This window comes from Mytilus trossulus, chromosome 4 (assembly GCF_036588685.1).
Source record: "Mytilus trossulus isolate FHL-02 chromosome 4, PNRI_Mtr1.1.1.hap1, whole genome shotgun sequence".
Classification (NCBI taxonomy): Eukaryota; Metazoa; Mollusca; class Bivalvia; order Mytilida; family Mytilidae; genus Mytilus; species Mytilus trossulus.
In genome coordinates, this window is record NC_086376.1 from 56,563,926 (window position 1) to 56,583,224 (window position 19,299).

The window sequence follows — 19,299 nt, forward strand, 5'->3', positions numbered from 1 at the left end:
AGATCACGATATTAATTAAAGCACTCCTAACTTAGCGTCAACAATATCTTATAATTTTATCAATACTATCATATTTTCATGATTATATTTTCCTGCAATGATATAAGAGATAGTCGTTGCAAAATCAGTTACGGCGAGTAAAAGACGTCATGATCGAACATATGGACAAATCATTTGACAATGGTCAGAAGTGGGTGGGATGAAAAAAAGATTAAAAGTTGGAAAACTTCATTTGTTGTTTTATTATATCTAAACACTGACGAAGAAAAATGACTACTACCAGGATAAAAGAGCGTAAAATTACAGAAAAGACACATCAACTTGACGAGTCTGGAATTAAAGAAAAATATGGCGCTATTGGAAATTACGAAAATGGGGGACACACCATACACTGCAATGGGACTGAGAACAAGCAAGAGGTAGGAGTTAAATGTTTTTTAATATCTATTTTTTCATTGTAACATAAAGAAAGTACGTCGATAGGAACACATTTAAAACTTTTTTCTCCTATCCCCATGTGGATACTTCAAATAAAAAATGCACATGTATAACAATTATTTGTCTTACTGAACTTCGAGTTATCTAACTGGAAAAACGTAAATGTCAATTGTTAATGCTGAGTCTACATGTTGCGTCCTCAATTAGAAATGAAGTGTGTTTAATCATTAGGGAGTAATGATTCAACATTTAATATCTTTCCAAATAAAAAAAAACACTTTATGTATCGTCTTGTCCTTGGCTTACTTGAAATGTTTCTAAGTATGTACAAAGAAACAAGAAATGGTTAACAAATCTGATCAAAGATACAAAACTAATAATGTGATACTCAAGCATTATTTCGTCTACAAAAGTCATTAGCGAATATCGACTCAAAAACGTTAAACGGCTATATAAAGAGCAATGGGGGACCATTGATATTCGATTTAAAGATTGATATTAAGGAAAATCGTAAAAAAAGAAAGAGCTATAGATTTTACGTTGCTTGTATCAATTATCGAAGGGTGGCAAAGCATGAAAAAAAATGGACATCACACATCTTAGCACTAAAACCATTCAGATCCTCGCAATTTTAAAATATTATAAAATGTCCTTTCGGTGTTCTTAGTAGTTTATAAATAGTGATTATAACCTGTCAACACTGAAATTGCGAGTTCGAATCCCGCTCGTGAGACGGTGTGTTGGAGTCAAAACTTTTTTTTGTCTAGGATTGCAATTCCTGACAAAAGGTAGTTGTTTCTCTCCGGCTTCTTCTACCAGTAATATGGTAAAACGCCAAGACCACATTTTACGCCCTGTATTGTAAATTTGTAAATGGAAATGGGGAATGTTTTAAAGAGACAACAATCCGACCATAGAACAAACAGAAGGTCACCAATAGGTCTTAAATAGGTCTTCAATGCAGCGAGAATATTGTGCATTTTTGAATTGTTAATTTTACTGTAATATGATCATTAAAGTCTTGTAATTCTGGAAGTATAAACCAGAAAATAAAAAAAAAGTCGATGAGGAGCTTTCTTGACCGAATTCCAATAATACAAAGTAAAATGTATAGGTAATCAATCTAGACACACTGAAGTAGTTTGCGAAATGTGAAAAAAATGGCTTGATTCAAACAGTTAAGGTATAACTATAAAACAACATTGATAAAAAATTTCAATATCCTAATGGACCTTTCTTCTGCCACTCCTAATATTGTGCGAATTTAAGTGTTGACGGACGGACGGACATTGATATACCGTCATACGTCAAGTCTTCGACAAGCGTATAAAAACTAGCCGAGTATTATGCTGATAGCGTTAAATACAAACATTCAATCAGCCAATTAATCAGAAAGTATACCTATTTAAATACGAACGAACTGATGGTTAGACCGAAAGTTTTCTCATCGCTGCAGAGAATAACCACTCAGCAATTACCAGAAATCGTGCAAAATCAATGAAAAAAAATTAAACTAATTTAAACAAATGGACAAAGACTGTTATTGTCATATTCCTGACTTGGTACGGACACTTTTCTTACAAATGATAGGTAAAACTAGATTTTAGTGAACTTCAGTTCACCATTGCAACTAAACGCACCATATATACTAGTATTGAATAAAGACAGAAACAACTGTTAATTTTGTCCAACTCAATTGCAACTATAGCTAAGTGTCGTCTGTACATGATTTGTGAACAATGAATTTGCCATCCATGACAGTACTATAGATCTGAGTGGATGGTGATATCGGACTATAATTGTTCCATATTCTGATATGAATTAATCATATTAATTATGCCAGTGCAACAGATACTGGGCGGTTGCAGAATTAAGGCAACAGTAGTTTACCGATTTTCATATATCCATATATCACAAATCGATTAGTAAGATCGATCAATGTAGAATACAAAATCTGAGGGAATTACCAAAGCAGTTAAACCGGATGCGTCAACAGGGTAAATATAGGCAACAGTAGTATATCGATGTTTAAAACTCATAAATCGATAGAAAAAATATATCCGAGGGAAACGCAATAAATATAAGAGATGACGAACGACATTAAAATGTAACACACACAGAAACGACAAAATCCGATGAGATTAACAAATAAACGTTGCATCATCTTCGCTAGCCAAGGGTTACGATCCCCTCCCCTCTTCTCCATCCTTGACAGATTAAGCCATCATTTGTGATAACAATGATGTGCTGTGTATCGGTAGATTAAAGTCAAGTCCTTTCCGAATACATTATTATGGACCAATTATAGCACTTGAACTGTCGTCAGTGTGGAGGTGAAAACACGGTAGCGTCTAGAGTCTACAAACTAGGTGAAGCAAAAAACGAAAATGTACGTTGACATTCCAACATTTGTGCACAAAACATACACATGAACTTCTAATAGTTGATTAAAAACATTGAAATCGTCATTAAATATCGGATGTAAAAACTTGTTGCACAATCAGCACGTTGCAAGTATTTACATTTAAACATTTACACGAAATCACGTTAATGTGCTTTTTGATTGAATGCAGCCAGTTACGACTGCAACCAATGAAAATCATCTTTTCGTGTCTCTGAAATTCTATCTTGATCCGCCAAAGGTGGAGAAGGGGGTAAGATAGTAACTCTTGGCTAGCGAAGCCTATATCATTTTCATAAAACATGGCAGCGTGTTATTAAAATAAGAAAATGGTAGACAAAAAAAGACAAAGATTTTAATATATTTTTTTTTAATGACGTAAAGCAACCAGGCCTTATATTAGAAAAAGCAGTGTTCATCTTCAATTTGTGCAAATTGTTCTTAGAGATCTACTCATATACCTATCAAATTATTCTTAGAGATCTACTCATATACCTATCAAATTGTTCTTAGAGATCTACTCATATACCTATCAAATTGTTCTTAGAGATCTACTCATATACCTATCAAATTGTTCTTAGAGATCTACTCATATAACTATCAAGTTGTTCTTAGAGATCTACTAATATACCAATCAAAATAGAAGCAAATACATAAAAGTTATAATCCTTTTATATGGTGCCAATCCCTTAAGATGTAGTAAATAAAGGTTTGTCGCCATGGTGCAGGTTTACAGGCGGAAACCTAACGAAAAATAATATACTTGCAAATATGTTTATTTTGGAAGGAAATGCCCTATTTTTACTTATTAGCAATAGGCATTGTAATTGTGTATTAGTTGTATACATATCCTATATTTGGAATTATAAACAAAGACTGCTTTAAATATCAATTTCTGACCTTTCTTTCGTTAAAAATATTTGTTACTTTTCATCAAGATTTGCACTGTTTTATATTGTAAAGTAGTAAAAGCATGATTCATTTCTGTTTTATTCCCTTATAGAAGTAATTTGAATTTTCCCATTGACCGTATTGTGTGTCAGGTATTAAAATAGCAACTCTCGCATCAATGGCGTTCAGTTGTTCTTTCAAAAGAAAAAAACTGACATGTTGATCCAAGTTTCAAACACTCAATAATCTGTAAGGGAAAAGAAAATAAGTTCAGAAATTAAAAAAACAACATGGTTTATAAAACTCAAATGCATCAGCGAGTTTGTAGATGTTCAAGTATATAGTACGCCAAATATTGAAATGCTTATTTGATATCCTGCGAGTAACTGAAAACTGTGTCATCATTATAAGTATTGTCAATCCGTCTCGTCGATAAGAAAGATAAGAATCTATATAAAAAATATCATCAAAGAACCTAGTTATTCCTTTTACAAAAGGTTTGACTAGAAAATAAATTCGTAGGTCATGAAAATTTCAGTGTATTGACGCGAGACGTTTCGGCAACAAAAGACTCAATGGAAAGTAAAAAAGACCCAAAGGAAGTATGCAATTGAAGGGCAAAATTGTGTGAGGCTTTACTATGTACAACTCAGGTAATCTATAATTCCTGGGGTAGAAAGTCCTAAATATATTTAACAATTCCAAGTTTCGTTAAAATGCTTGTTTTTCTCAGAAGTATGTCCAGTGTTGTTGTAAACGTTTTAGATGCATTCCAAATGGTTTGTATTTGACTGAATCATGTTCCACAACGGTCGCTTACTTTAAAATAGAACCTTTGTGGTGAGGTTCTGAGAGAAATTTGATTTAATAAAGGCATACTGTTTTTCCGTGCAACAGGTCATGAACGAAAACCTCAAAGTATTACTAGTATTCCAAAGTTTCTTTTAAATGCCGAGATTGTGACACTCCTCTTCAAAGATGCATTTGATACAACGTACCCTTTTCCGATGGAGGTGGCTGTATATTTTTACACACAACAAATCGTCGTGACAAAGGAGTAGTCGTGGCCGTTGTACTTCTGTATCCCGAGTGCGCTCGTGAATCAGAGCTTACAATGCACTTTTTACACCTAAATGGCTAAATTGTCTGATAAAAAAGTAATATACGTACTAAATAATACGTACCACCAGAGACATATACTAGTAATACCAGGCTTGGCAACTCCTTTTATTGATCACATATTACACTGGTCTATCGATTTTTTTACAAATTAATTCATTTGGGTTTTTTGTTTTGTTTTATATAATCGTTTCTCTTCACACTTGCAAAAAACAATGTTTTATACTTTAGAAAATCTATCTCACTTTTTTAATTAATTACTATGATGTCTATAGGTTTGAAGAAACGTACGACTATTCGTTCCAAAAATCTGTTTTTACACGCACATAGTACTCATGATTCTAGATGTTTGTTTTGTATACTTTAGATAGTCAAATTTGAAAACATTGACTTCATAACTTCTGAACCCAGACAATTAAATTGATATTTAGAATATAACATATAGACAAGCAATATAAAATATCTTTCTTTTTTATATATAATTCCCTTTCGAACTTGGCATACTTTTCATCTGGGTGGTCTGAAGTTTCATCTTCACTTTCTTTTAAACAGAAACTATTTGCTTGACAATAATACATTATTCTATTGCAATATTTTCCAATCTTTTCGAAATATCTTTAAAAACAGAAATTATATCATTTGCAATCATCGTGTCTGGTGGTGATAATTGTAAACAAAAAGTTGACATAACGAATTCCTCATGAAACTAAAGTATTATTATTACATAAACTTATCGAAGCAAATCTGGAAAAATTTAACACGATTCTTGATATTTGTCATTTATCATTTGAATTTGTCATGCATTTTATTTATAATAGGTAAAGATGTGATTCGCCACGGAAATAATTGATATCGATATCGAGTTTTAAAGTTTTATAAACTATTTCAAACAGAGTGGCATGTAGTATAATGTCTTATATCTACAGTACTATAATTATGGCGATTTAAGAAAAATAGTTGACGATGATTTCTGAAACCTCCTTCTTGATTACGGAAACATAAAATTGAGAATGGAACTATTAAAGGAATGTGTTAAAAACACAACAACCCGAACAAAATATAGAAAACAGCAGGTATCCACCACCAATGCAATTGAAACCAGTTCACTAATCTAGGAATTGGAAAACACAAAATCGTTGTAGAGTTATAATGGCATATTCCAAGGCATACATCTTAAATTGCAGATATGTAATATTTGGTTGTTATTTCGGTATTATCTCTCATTGAATCGTTTTTTGTTTGTTTTATAGGATGATATAGAGTTCAAGATAGCCGTCATGTAACTTAATGTGTCATTTGTTTCTTCTCTGTTAGTAAATAGCCTTTCTAAGTGGATGTGACTCCGCTGCAGCAGAGGGGGCATTAAGTGTTACCAATGTCCGTCATTAAGACCACCTATGCATACGTACGTCCCGGTCAAAAATTAGTTTCCGTTCTCTTACTTTAGATTGTCTCGACCAAAATTTAATGAAACCTATACATAATGCTTATTACCATAAAACACAGATCAAGTATGAATTTGGGTGGCGTCACTTTTACCGTTCTTGAGTTATTCTCCCTTACAAACAACGTTAAATACAAACGGTGGCATCGTCTGTATTCCATGGACACATTTTCCATTAAATGTTTTCTTCTTTGATTTCATGGGATTAATTTTATGTTTAACTTTTATTCTTTCCCATTAACGTAAGACATACATTATATGTGTAAACGGGATAGCTTAAAAATCAGTAGGTAGTTACACTACTTGATTCCCTGCCATTGTTTGTTCATATCCATGCCATTTTTTTGTTTATCAAATTGTCTGCCATTTTGGCACCGGTCATCAGTGCTTGGTTTTCTTAGGCCAAAAAAAGATTACATCCAACTATCCCATAAAACTTACTAGTATTCATTTTCCAATTACCAAAATGAACAAGAATTCTATCATATATTTTCTCCCGTCTATTACTTGTTACATGTTTGAAAACACCGTCGTCAAAACTTTAACTTTTTAAGGCAGATGTTTTCAGGATTTTAAGAATATGTATTTAGCTAATTCATCGTTTTGAAATAAACAGGATTATAAGTCATTTCATAGTCCTGTTCCTCAAAATAAAAATTTATCAGTGCATTTGTTAAATTTGAAATATTAACCAATCACAAATTTTTTGGCGAATGCTTTTGAAAACACCGCCCATAATGGATTAAATTCTGAAAACGGCGAATTTGTAGATGGACGGAACACTCTTATAACCTTACAGATTGAACATGAAAATTATGTATAATCCAATGTACCGCTGGATGATCAAATATACATCGAAAATGAACAGATAACCACAGAAGTCTTTGAATATCATAAAAATGATAAGAAGTGAAATTTGATAGACGAGTTTTTACTCATTTAAAAAAACCCACATCTATTCTGAAAAAGTCTTTCGTAAGAATATTCACTTCGATCTTTCTAGCAATCTTAGTTCTAAAGATTTGTCTATTTGTCTCAGGTTCTTTGAAAATCTGAATTTGCAAGCGCAAAAAACATACGTTTTTCCAATATAAGCAACATTCTAGTTTGTCGAAATTTTAACTATTAATAATAAAGCATTAACAGCAACGAATGTTTAACTAAGTATACATAGTTGTTAATGTCTGTGTCATTTTGGTCTCTTGTGGAGAGTTGTCTCATTGACATTGGCAATCATACCACATCTTCTTTTTTATATAGAATATATATGTGTGTCTTTATAAATAAAAAAAAATCCCAACCCCAATTTAAGATGATAATAATCATAACAATAGCAATCAAAAACTATAAAATAATAACGCGTATTTAAAGCAAAACTACTTCGGCTTTTTTGGACGAACTATTTATCGATAACATACATTTAACCGTACTTTAAACTATAATGGTTTAATTTTTAAATTGTTATTTGGATGGAGAGTTGTCTCATTGGCACTCACACCACATCTTCCTATATCTAAGAACACTTAGAATCTCCTGCGTGTGTATTTTTTTCTTTTTAAAAATAACTTATAATCAATTATTTAAACCTTGGTCAAAATATTGGCTAGCTTCAATCGTTTCTTATATCTGAAGGAACTCACTCAAACATTAATTGACGTTCTATCTACGGGGCGCCGAATGGGACTCTTGTGATTTTGTACAAAATTCAATTCTGTCATAACAAAATCATTTTTGTCTTACAAAACTATGTGATACAGATTTGTTTTATGAAAACTTCAATTTTGTGATGACAAAATTAAATTTGTAGACAAAATTCGATTTTGTCATTACAAAAATCATTTTTGTAGACAAAATTCATTTTTGTCATGACAAAAGTCAATGTTGTCAAAAAGGTATGCAAATATAAACTTATTTGCATACAAAATTGAGTTTTGTTACCTGATATGGAAATTAAAACACAAACGTCAATTGTTAGAGACAAAATTGAGTTTTTCTGAGACAAAATTGACTTTTGTGAGACAAAATTCAATTTTGTCAATTTTATCTCACAAAAGTCGATTTTGTGAAGGCATAATTCAAATTTGTGCGACAAAATCCATTTTTGTGACAACAAAATTCACTTTTGTGAGACAAAACTGAAAAATTGAATTTTGAGTACAAAACCACAAGAGCCCCATTTGGCGCCCCGTACTATCTAAGTAATCAATAAAATCGGAAAAAAAAGTCAAAATATTGTCTAATTCTAGCCAAGATATTCACATACTTTACATCCAATAAGATGAAACTGATGTTGTGTCTGTGATACTGACATAATGACCCCATTTGTGGGAGTTATGAACTTGACATATTTCCAACACTATTCTGGCATTGTTTCAACACATTATACGTACAAAGATGTAAATTGCTGTAATCACTTCCGAAGCATGTACATCTTTATATTTACATCTAATTGACAAACGTTTAACGTTCATTAGTTATTATAATCAACAGAATAATAATTAATTAAGTAGCATTTGACTTGTTATAACCCTATTCAACATTTAAAAATGCAAACACATGCTGAGCCTTATTAATGTATAGAAGCATGGTCTTATAACAGAATGCATGTATTTGAGATACGTAAAAACGGAAATTCTACAAGAAAAGCAAATCTCCAAATAATCAAAACGAAACAACAAAACGCAACACAAAGAGAGTGAAAAATGCAGAAAAAAGCAGAAAAAAACTAATTACGATCATGACGTTTTAATCTTTTTTTTTGTGCTGGCAGGGTACTTTTTTTTATACCATATGTAGCTGTGTTGGAAAGTTCAAATTGTCATCGGATATTGTGACCTTTGCTTTAATGGTAATCGCATTCTTTTCTCAAGTTTCACTTGAAATCGTTTATTTTGTTAATGACTTTTGCAAAACCTTACAGTAGAATTACAAGAATTTTAATTATCAAGAATTGTTCCAAATTAAAGTATAGAACCAGTAGAGATTCTTTATACTCAAAATTCTTTTTTATTTCTTTCGTTTAATGCGATAATACAGAATATATTAATAAAACGAATTCTAAGCACCACTTGTAAAATACTCTAAATTCAACACTCAGTAGTACTTAATTATATTAAAATATTTTATGTTCTTAAAATATCAAATAAATAACACAAAAAGATGATTTTTGCACTTTTTATAAGAACAGTATGTTTGTAAGACTTTGCAATCAAGTGGCAATTGTATGTCATGTTTTCTGGTTTAATGAGGTGCGTTTGAAGCTTTATTTAATTGAAAGTGTTCAAATTCTTTGATTCTATCCTCAATTCAATATTTTTAAAATTTCTATGCCAAAATATGTTACAGTCTGCACGTACCGTACCAATTCAAGAAAGTATTTAAGGAAATTCGATTAAAGAACAATAGAGTGCATAGCATTCAAAGTGAAAATATAATATCTTGCTTTACAGATAATTTTTGCATTCAAATTCAATTGCATGTATTCTCTCCTCTTATCAAAACGTCTATATTTTAATCAAATGATTAAAACGAAGTTAAAAATGTATTTGACAAAAAAATAAGCGGTTCTGAAATGACAAAACGGCTAGTCGAATTATAGTTTGATGTAAGTTAAATTATGTTGGCTGAATACGCACACATTTTTGCAACACAATAAAACTAAAAATGAAGCATATGATCGTTGATCCAGGAGACCTTGTACGTATATCATATCTGAAATCAACACAAAAAGGTCATTCTTTACTAGGGGAGATTATTTGAAAATGCATGCTTCGTGGGGAGGATTATACACAAACTTTCTTAAAACCCACACAAACTTACAGCAAATGTAAATTAATATCTAACACTTCCACGAATAAACTAGACGACCTTTCTCATCGCATGCATACCATTGCAATTTATCAAATGAATGACGTTCTCAACTATGTTCAGGTTTTCAAATATGTTTGAATATAGGTGTGAAAAAAATAATATGAAAATTTAATCAATATAAATTGGTCACAAAATAAATAATAAAGATCTAAATCAAATGTCTCGTGTTGTCACGTGACGTTCTCTAAAATAAAAGTTAAGTACAGTTTGAGTACCAACTCTCTGTTAGAGTAATTATTTTCTGTAATGCAGGAGTTTTAGTTCTTACGGGTATCATCCGTTTCAGTACTCATTTTATAATAACTAATGAATACACAGTTGTTAATTATATTGCTTATAACAATTAAGGTTATAATGCTCAAGGTTTAAAAGAGAAGGCAGATATCAAAAGTGAGAATCAAAACTTCTAAGTCGAGTCAATCTAAAAGTCTTCAAAACACTGCATAAAAACTAAAAACTGATAAGCAGGAACCGTACCATAACCGGGTGCTCCGTAAGGTTAAAGAGGTACTGCTTCATGCGTGTCATCCGTCTCGTGTTGCTTATGGTAAGTACATAATTGGTATTTAGTCTCATTCGATGATGTCAAAGTTGATGACCTACTGATATGAGGGGTTTGACATTTATTCAGATGACATGGGCTGTATAACAATAAATTACAAAATGGTCAGAATCAGTGTAAATGAACGAAGAAAAAAGATAAGATTTATTGCTATTAAATGTTCTTAGTATTGGAAGGTACCTAAACATGTGGTTATGTCACTGCTGTCTGTGATATATGAATGTAAAACATCAAAGTCTGAAGAATGCCGTTGTTAGAGTTCATTCTAAAGCACTCCTCAGCATTCATGCATTCTACTTTGGTACTAATAGTCTAAAAAACAACAGACTATCAACCTCACTTATCCCTTTCAGAATTATCAAAAGCTTGTCTTCAAGGCATGAAATTTTAAAACATTCTGTCTGGTAAAAATCTATATAAATCATATTACGCGTCGATTTTTTTGCTGTAAATTGGCATATTCCACCTTTTTCACAGAGACTAGTACAATACCACACACAATTAAAAACATTACCCACCCGGTAATCTGCCATCTCGATTATTATTAATTTGAATACACCTTTTTCACTTTCACATGTTTACCACAAGTATAAATGGGATGAAACTATTCCCGTAATGTTCTATAAATCTTATCATTATCTTTTACAAACGTCTACCAGAATTGGCATATATAAATCAATCAAAAAGGCAAATGGTTACCTCACGTGAATGTATTATCATGAATATTCATATTCTTGTGTTCTGATGGTGGTCAGTTGGCCATGTGCCTAAAAAGTCGAATATTTTACTGTGCGTAGTTATGTCTTGGAGTAAACTATAAATCTTTTAATGACATATAAGAATGAATCACACATCATCATTTTAATCACACGATATTTTTTTCATTTTGGATTTGATTTTCGCCTCTGACGTATTTTGACGTATTTTGCAAATCGCGATCCCTTTCAGAGTGACGAAAATTGAAAACAATACCACGTGGGCTAAACATTAGATATAAATACAAATACACGAAACTGTTAAATAACATATTCAAAATTATTCAAAACTATTCAAAACTTAGAAATTACGAATTGACCTTACGCGATTGATATGTATTGATATACGATTAAGATAAATCAGGATAAAGTCTTTAAAAGTTTATCATCATATTGGACTTCAAATAATTATTATTTGATATTAAAACAAGGGATACAGAAATGAACGAAACAGATACGGAATCAGCTACCATGAAAGTGGTAAGTAAAAAATATGAAATTGTTATCGAAAAGACAAATTAGATTATGTCCCTTGAAGACCGCAAAAACGTATAATTTATGTCTTGACTTATACTTAATTTGCTTAGCGCTTTTAAGATGTATTGGTTTAGTTTAAACATATTATTGATGTATTTGGTTTCTTCTCATTTCGCTATAAAGTACAATTTTGCGAGGGAAAAAATCTTTCAAAATATTATCAATTTTTTTTTCTTTCACATTTTACATTTATTTGGATATTTCGGATCTTTATTTACAGTATTTTATATAATTATTTGTATTAATTATAATTTTTTTTCGCTATATCAAGGACGTATAACTAAAATAATATAACTAATATACGTCTTTGACTATATATGTTATTATGTTTATTGTTATTTTATTTCAAACACAAAAATCAAATCAAACAAAAATGATAAAAACTTTGAACATTTCTAATACTAACAAAAATATGAATTTAAAATTACGTAACATATTAGTAATAACACATGTTTGATTTCTGACATTAATGAAGTGGGCACGTGTATAACTGGGTTAATTTAATAAATAAATGGTTCAGAGTGTCGACAAAACAACAGGTTTGACCTCCTGTGCTATTTTTTCGGTAGAGCAGTTCTGATTGTAAACAAACTTTAGCATGCAAAGTACATATTTTACCCCTTTCCAATTATCAAATACTATGTTGTAGATTTCAAAGCAGATGTTGTCTATTATAAAACAACTTCTTTCATATTTTGAATCAAACAACCTGATTTCTTCCTTTAATTCTTTTCATTCTTTTATTCTGTATATATATATATATATATATATACAAAAAAAATATGTGGTATGATTACCAATGAAACAACAGAAATTAATAACTATAGGTCACCGTACGGCCTTCAACAATGAAAAAAGCTCATACAACATAGTCATGCAGCTATAAAAGGCCCCAACATGACAATTTGTAAAACAATTGAAAGAGATCCGTTTGCGCCAAAAATACGTCCTTATGCGCCACAACTTTTTTCTCAAATGCTACGTTTGCGCCACCTGTTTTAAAATTACACGGTATCATTTGCGCCAAAAATGCATCCTTTTGCGCCACAACTTTTTTCTCCAATGCTACGTTTGCGCCACCTGTTTTAAAATTGCATGGTATCATTTGCGCAAAAAATAAAACATACGATTGCGCCAATTAGAAAAAAAATTTACTTAGCTCCTCCTTTATTCGGACTTGGAACCGGCAGTTTAATTTACACGGCAAATTTGTCTTTTTCTGAAACATACTTCTTCTTACTGGAGTTGCATGGTTATTTCCCAATTTAATGCATGTAGCAGCTTGTAACGTCTCTTAATTGTCCGAAAAGACCAAAATTGCAGGTGAAATGCATAAAACAGTTCATAATAATTCCTGTGGAATGGTTCTGCTCCGTTCCTGGTACGTCTTGTGATAAAGAGTTTCGGCCAATATGTGGCTAAAAAATAATCAGCAAAAGCTTCTATTTTCTTCTCTTTTGACATATCTTGTAATAAATATTCGGCAAAGTAATAAGTTTTCTTCTCTCTCTGTACATGGACTTTATAATGCATTTCAAGTCATTTCTCTCCAGATGCTCATCTTCATGGTGAAGTATCTTCGAACATACGATACTTTTGAAGCCAAAAATAAGAATAAATATTAATCATTAATATCTATGATAGATATGTGAACAGGTAAATTGGCGCAAATCAGTTCCGAATATTGGCGCAATTGATACATTTGAAAAACTAAATATGGCGCAAATGATACCCCTGAAAAAGAGTAATTGGCGCAAAAGGACTGCTGCTAAACAATTTAAACGAGAAAAATTACGGCCTAATTTATGTAAACAATGAACAAAAAATAAATTATGCCTGTTTTATAACTTTATCCTGAATATGCTTACGGACGTTAGGCAAAAATCATTCTAAAATTTTATTTATAGAACTGAAGTATAATTTCTTAAATTTAAAAAAATGGTGAAACTGTGTTTTATGCTTTTTATAAACCAAATTGTTTATTTCGAATGCATTGCATGTGTTTTTATTTGCGCGTACCCTTATTCTTTTAATGAATATAAGTTGTGGTATTGAGAGAATGATCGACAACAATCATATTTTCTTTTGAAAAGTTCTGTAACTTATTTATTAAAATAATATATGAATGAATGAATGATATATAAACTATGATGAATCTATAATGATTGTTTATATTTTCCAAAATGGTGTTAATATAAAAAAAATAATGGAGATATTTCTTTAAATTTATATGTAAAAAATATGTTTCTAAATGATTCCCAATATATCAAGATAGAAAAACTTTATAGCTCTGAAACCCAAAATAATACAGTTTTGTTTTAGCAGTTTGAAATAAGCATGTACGTTTAACTAAGATTAATTCCATATCAAGACAAACCATGTTTATAAAAAAGCAAGGTTAGTTTCATTGCTTTTGAGTACGGGAATGTTAATACAATGTGTTAAAATCGATCTGGTTAACCATTTTTTACAACAAAATCATCTTTCAATATCAATTTAAACAACTGTTTACAATTAAAAGGGTCATTGAAAAATGTGGTGTATAAAACTAACATATAATAAAACTAAATTTAAATAAAATTGGAAGACATTTAAAAAAAGGAGAGTTAACTTTTTTTTTAACGATGCACTATCATGAAACATGAATTTACATTTTTTTCAAATATTGTTTTTTTCTTTCTATAAAAACGCGACTGCATGCCAAAGATGAAACAGTTCAAACGAGAAATCTTATGGTCGGATTTTTGTTATAAATTCCAGATTGAGATAAAACAACAACGTATAATTTTTACAATCTATTTATTATACCTGCATGTATGAATACCAATGTTGCAGGTAGGAGTAGAATGAGCGAACATGTTTATAGATATAAGAAGATGTGGTATGAGTGCCAATGAGACAACTCTCCATCCAAGTCTCAATTTGTAAAAGTAAACCATTATAGTTCCTAGTACGGTTTCACATCACGGAGACTTGCTCACACCGAATGGTGAGCTTGAGCGAGCCCCGAAAATAACCAGCGTTAAACAACAAAACCAGCGGTCTAATCTATATAAAAATAACGAGAAACATAATTTATGAACCACACCAACAAACGACAACCACTGAACCTCAGGTTCCTGATTCCTAACTAAGGACAGGTGCAAACACATGCAGTTGGTTTAAACGTTTTAACATGTACTTGAAACTTCAGTCCTATACCTTAAACAATAGTGTTACATCACAGCATAGACAGACACACTATAAAATATCAATTGAAATGGCTTAACTCAATCAAAAGACATATTAACAAAAACAAGCGTACATTCATTGATCGAATAAATTAATCTACGATACAGTGTAAATATAAAATCAATAAAATAAGGGTGATATTAATATCAGAGACACAGACATGACCTTGGACAAATTGTCGCCAAATAAAATAACGTTAACAGGTAAATAAATAGAATTTTGTTGTTAGGTATACAGTCATTGAGTACAGAAATATCTTTTCATAGAACGAAAACAGAAGTGAAAATTTATAGTCTTACCAAATACTTGTATGGCTGGAACATTTCAAAAATAGTTAGACGAGCTATAACACTCTGTCTCTTCCAAGCCAGGATCCTGTTATCAATTGCATGGTTTGTCTTTGTTGTCTTGGTTGCAGTCAACTAGAACCGTGTTTCCAATAATTTGTAAATACATTGATTTTTTTCATGTAAGAAAGTCACACCCTGACCACATTAGCATAAAATACATTACCAATAAATAAGGACAAGCCATTGGTGTTATTTTTCATTTGGGCAATTCAGTTTGTTTGGGTTTAAAATAATATGTCGTTTTCTTAACCAAGCAATCATTTGATAATTGCTTTAAGGTTACCTAAAACTGCAATATCGTACGATTTTGGCAAATTTTCATATACTAGTATACCAGTACTGAATCCTGAAAATGAACAAAGATATTTATATATATAAAGACAAAATTCAATACGAAGTTACATTTTAACTAAATGAATGGAAGTCTAAATTTTCAAAAATCGTTTAAGAATATTATTTAGCCTCTTTGAATAAAGGCAACAATAGTATACCGCTGTTCAAAACTCATAAATCGATAGAAAAGTACAAATCCGGGTTACAAACTACATTCAAATTCCATTAAGTTTTATCAACTTTTCTATTTTATCCATGTGATGACTGATATACTCAGTTTTAATACCCGGCTTTGAATGTTGTACGCATTTATGATCGAGTGACGCTCGTATTAAAAAAAAGTTGTAGCAGTTCGATATAATATCAGTTATTTTTGATTTGACCAACATGTACATACAGGAATACATTAGCTACGAGATATATAAAAAAATCAAAAGCATGATTTTGTTTTGTTCAATTCGGCATTAATGAAAGTGAAAAAGTGAAATAATCATTTGCTTTTATTGGCTAAAATGGTTTAATTTTGTCAAATTAAGCGAATAAACATTGTTAATAAATTATTCACTTGCAAGTGAATAATTTGACCTCATTAAATCCGTATTCATGTGAACTCCAATTCAACCCCATAAAAAGAGAGGGAATAACGCATGCATTGCCCTTGACAGTGTACGGTTATTTAAAGGATAAGAATGTCAACATTGAAAGTGAAAAAAAAACGGTAAATAATTTGATAGACCGACTCGATCCACAAAAAATATTCTTATAAAGGTACATACGACGAAAAAGATAATTTTTTAATCTATAAAACAAAATTTAACAGACCTATAAAAATCCAATTACACGTGTTGCTTAATCTATTTATATCTATGTGTATGTTTCAATCGCTCATATGGTCATAGAAAGTCAAATCGATAGTTAATTAGATGACATATTGGCTAAAATTCACACGAAAGGATTCTACATCTTATTGAGACTGTGCCCTGTTAATTGTTTATTTTATACTTTTGATAGTTTGGAAAAATGTCTTACATTTTTTAAAATAAAATATGAGGATTTGAGTCAAATAGGTGAACATGAATTTGGCAGCTAGTGTCCCTTTAACAGTGAAACATTTTTCACTGTCAAAACATACAATTTCATAAATCCAAAGCGAAAATGGTGTATAAAAAAGGCAAACAGTTTATTTCATTTGCTGAATTTCTTTTTCTTTGTCGTCGGTATCCGACGTTAAGGTGTTAGATAGAAGCGCTGATTTTAATTTGTTATTCAAATTTTGTGCAGCTTTTATTTCTTTGTGTAAGTCAGGGTGACTGCGCATTGTCTGTTTCAGTGTTTAACGGCCTATGATGAAAAAAAGGCAAACAGGGAGGTTAACTTAGTGCGCACGTAAAACTGGATTAGCCTCCCCAATTGTGTAGTCTACCTGATCCAATACGTGCTGTTGGTTTTATACACATACAAAGGTGTGGTATGATTGCCAATGAGACAAGTCTCCATCAGAGAATGACGTAAACGTAAGCAACTAGTTTATTGTTGTTAGTTAGTTTTTCTTATCGGAGAAGTCGTGGTCTCGGGTACTTATAAGTAATTTAGTGCTATCTGCTATCCCTTTTTATTAATCACTGCAAAGACTTACAGATTGGTTCCAAAGTCAAAAACCTTTTAGAACTAAAATATATTCCAAGATCTGCTGAACTAGCAATTTTGATTTAAAAAAAAAAACCGGTGAATTATTTTAATAATCGCGTTTCGGAGACGAGGAAGGAAACACTTTTTTGTCTAGGAATTTAAACAGACAATAAATGATCGTTTAAACATCAATTATTTTTTTTCAAAATAAAAGACTAAAGAACCTCAAAAAGAATCTTACAGAGAAAATAGTGTTGGTTCTATGCCAAGAAAATACACTTTTACAAATTCATTCACAAAAAGTCTTAACTACTATCAGGAATTATAATCTTTGCTCTATTTTTTCCAGACTATGAAAATACTCAATCACTTTTTGATGTTTACAAGTTTAAAATTGATATAAATGTGAAATCTGATAAAAGTAAACACAAATAGAACATTAATTAAATCATATCGGCTGACTGTTCTAAATACACCTATCAGAGATGTATTTATCTTTGTCTGTCCATCGACACAAACATAAACATTATGATGAATGGAATTTTATATTTTAAAGCAAAGATTTCATATCTTGATAAAAAGTATTAAAATTGAAAGCCATTTCAACACTTGATAATTCAAAAGTGGTTACTTTAAACATATTTTATTTTAAAAAAAAACATGTACATGAAATACATATATATGAATACAGTGATACAATAATACTAAGGGATTCGGAAACAAGGTTTCCCTTATAATTATCCGTCTTAAAAGTGGTTGCGTATTCGAGATTTTCCACAATAGAAGCAAGCGGGAATATTTATTTTGCATCTTCTATTTCAGTATCTCTTTTTATTAAAAGACCAAAGTTCCAGCTCTCAATTAAAAACTTTGATTCATACCTTACCACCAAACTGAAAAAAATAGATCCTTATGAACATCAAGCTTATACGAAGTGTAATTGACAAAATAAAACAATACAATAGTAAACGTTATTGTCTGTCATATTTCGGACACATTGTATTGGATAGCTGATACATGTACCAAAACAACAACAAGGCTATCAAATTTTAGTTTATGAAAAAAATAAGACTTCAATGTTATTACTTTTTTTCCAAATATAAATGAAATCTTTGAATGCAGAGATAACGACAGAATCATTGATAAATATAAATAACTGTCAAACAAAGGAAACCATAACGTATTATGACTTTTGTATACAGCTGCTAAGCCTACAAACAAATAACTAGACAAAACTGCACCTATACAAAAGAAAATAAAAAGCAATGCACTGAAATATATGCTTCTAGACAGACATCTTAACAGCTTGTTGTTTTGTTTTGTTTTTTTTTAGTTTTTTTATTTCTATTCTACGAGCAGTGAATTAACTTTCCACTCCCTCATTTTGTCTCAAAGCATGACTACAGTTTTAATAATGATGTTCCTTTTCACGTATTTTCTGCTTTCAAGGACAATAATTCAATAAATCAAGCATAAAAATTATATACGTTGTATTAAGAGTTGCATATAGTTACCTTTGTCTGATTAAGCAACGCTATACCAAATTATTACGAACCGAAATGCAAACTCATTGAAATAAATATTTCAAATCTTTAAAATAAACATGAATCATGTATTGGGGCTAGCTTACATAAATGAAGTCATGTTGTGGCGTCTAGAGGTTCAAGTCCGATGTTTATCAATGGACCACTGTCTTATCGAAACTTTTTTATGACTGTGTGATATTTGTAATTATTTAA

The 19,299-nt window shown here is 30.9% G+C and overlaps 1 protein-coding gene across 1 annotated transcript in view; it reads left to right on the forward strand.

The window, feature by feature from the left end:
- The first annotated feature begins 269 nt into the window (after positions 1-269).
- Positions 270-19,299, forward strand: part of LOC134716685 (putative amine oxidase [copper-containing]) — a 30,174-nt gene continuing 11,144 nt past the window's right edge. The window contains exon 1 of the mRNA XM_063579690.1: positions 270-419. Coding sequence (XP_063435760.1) covers positions 270-419 — 150 coding nt within the window. The remainder of the gene's footprint in view (positions 420-19,299) is intronic.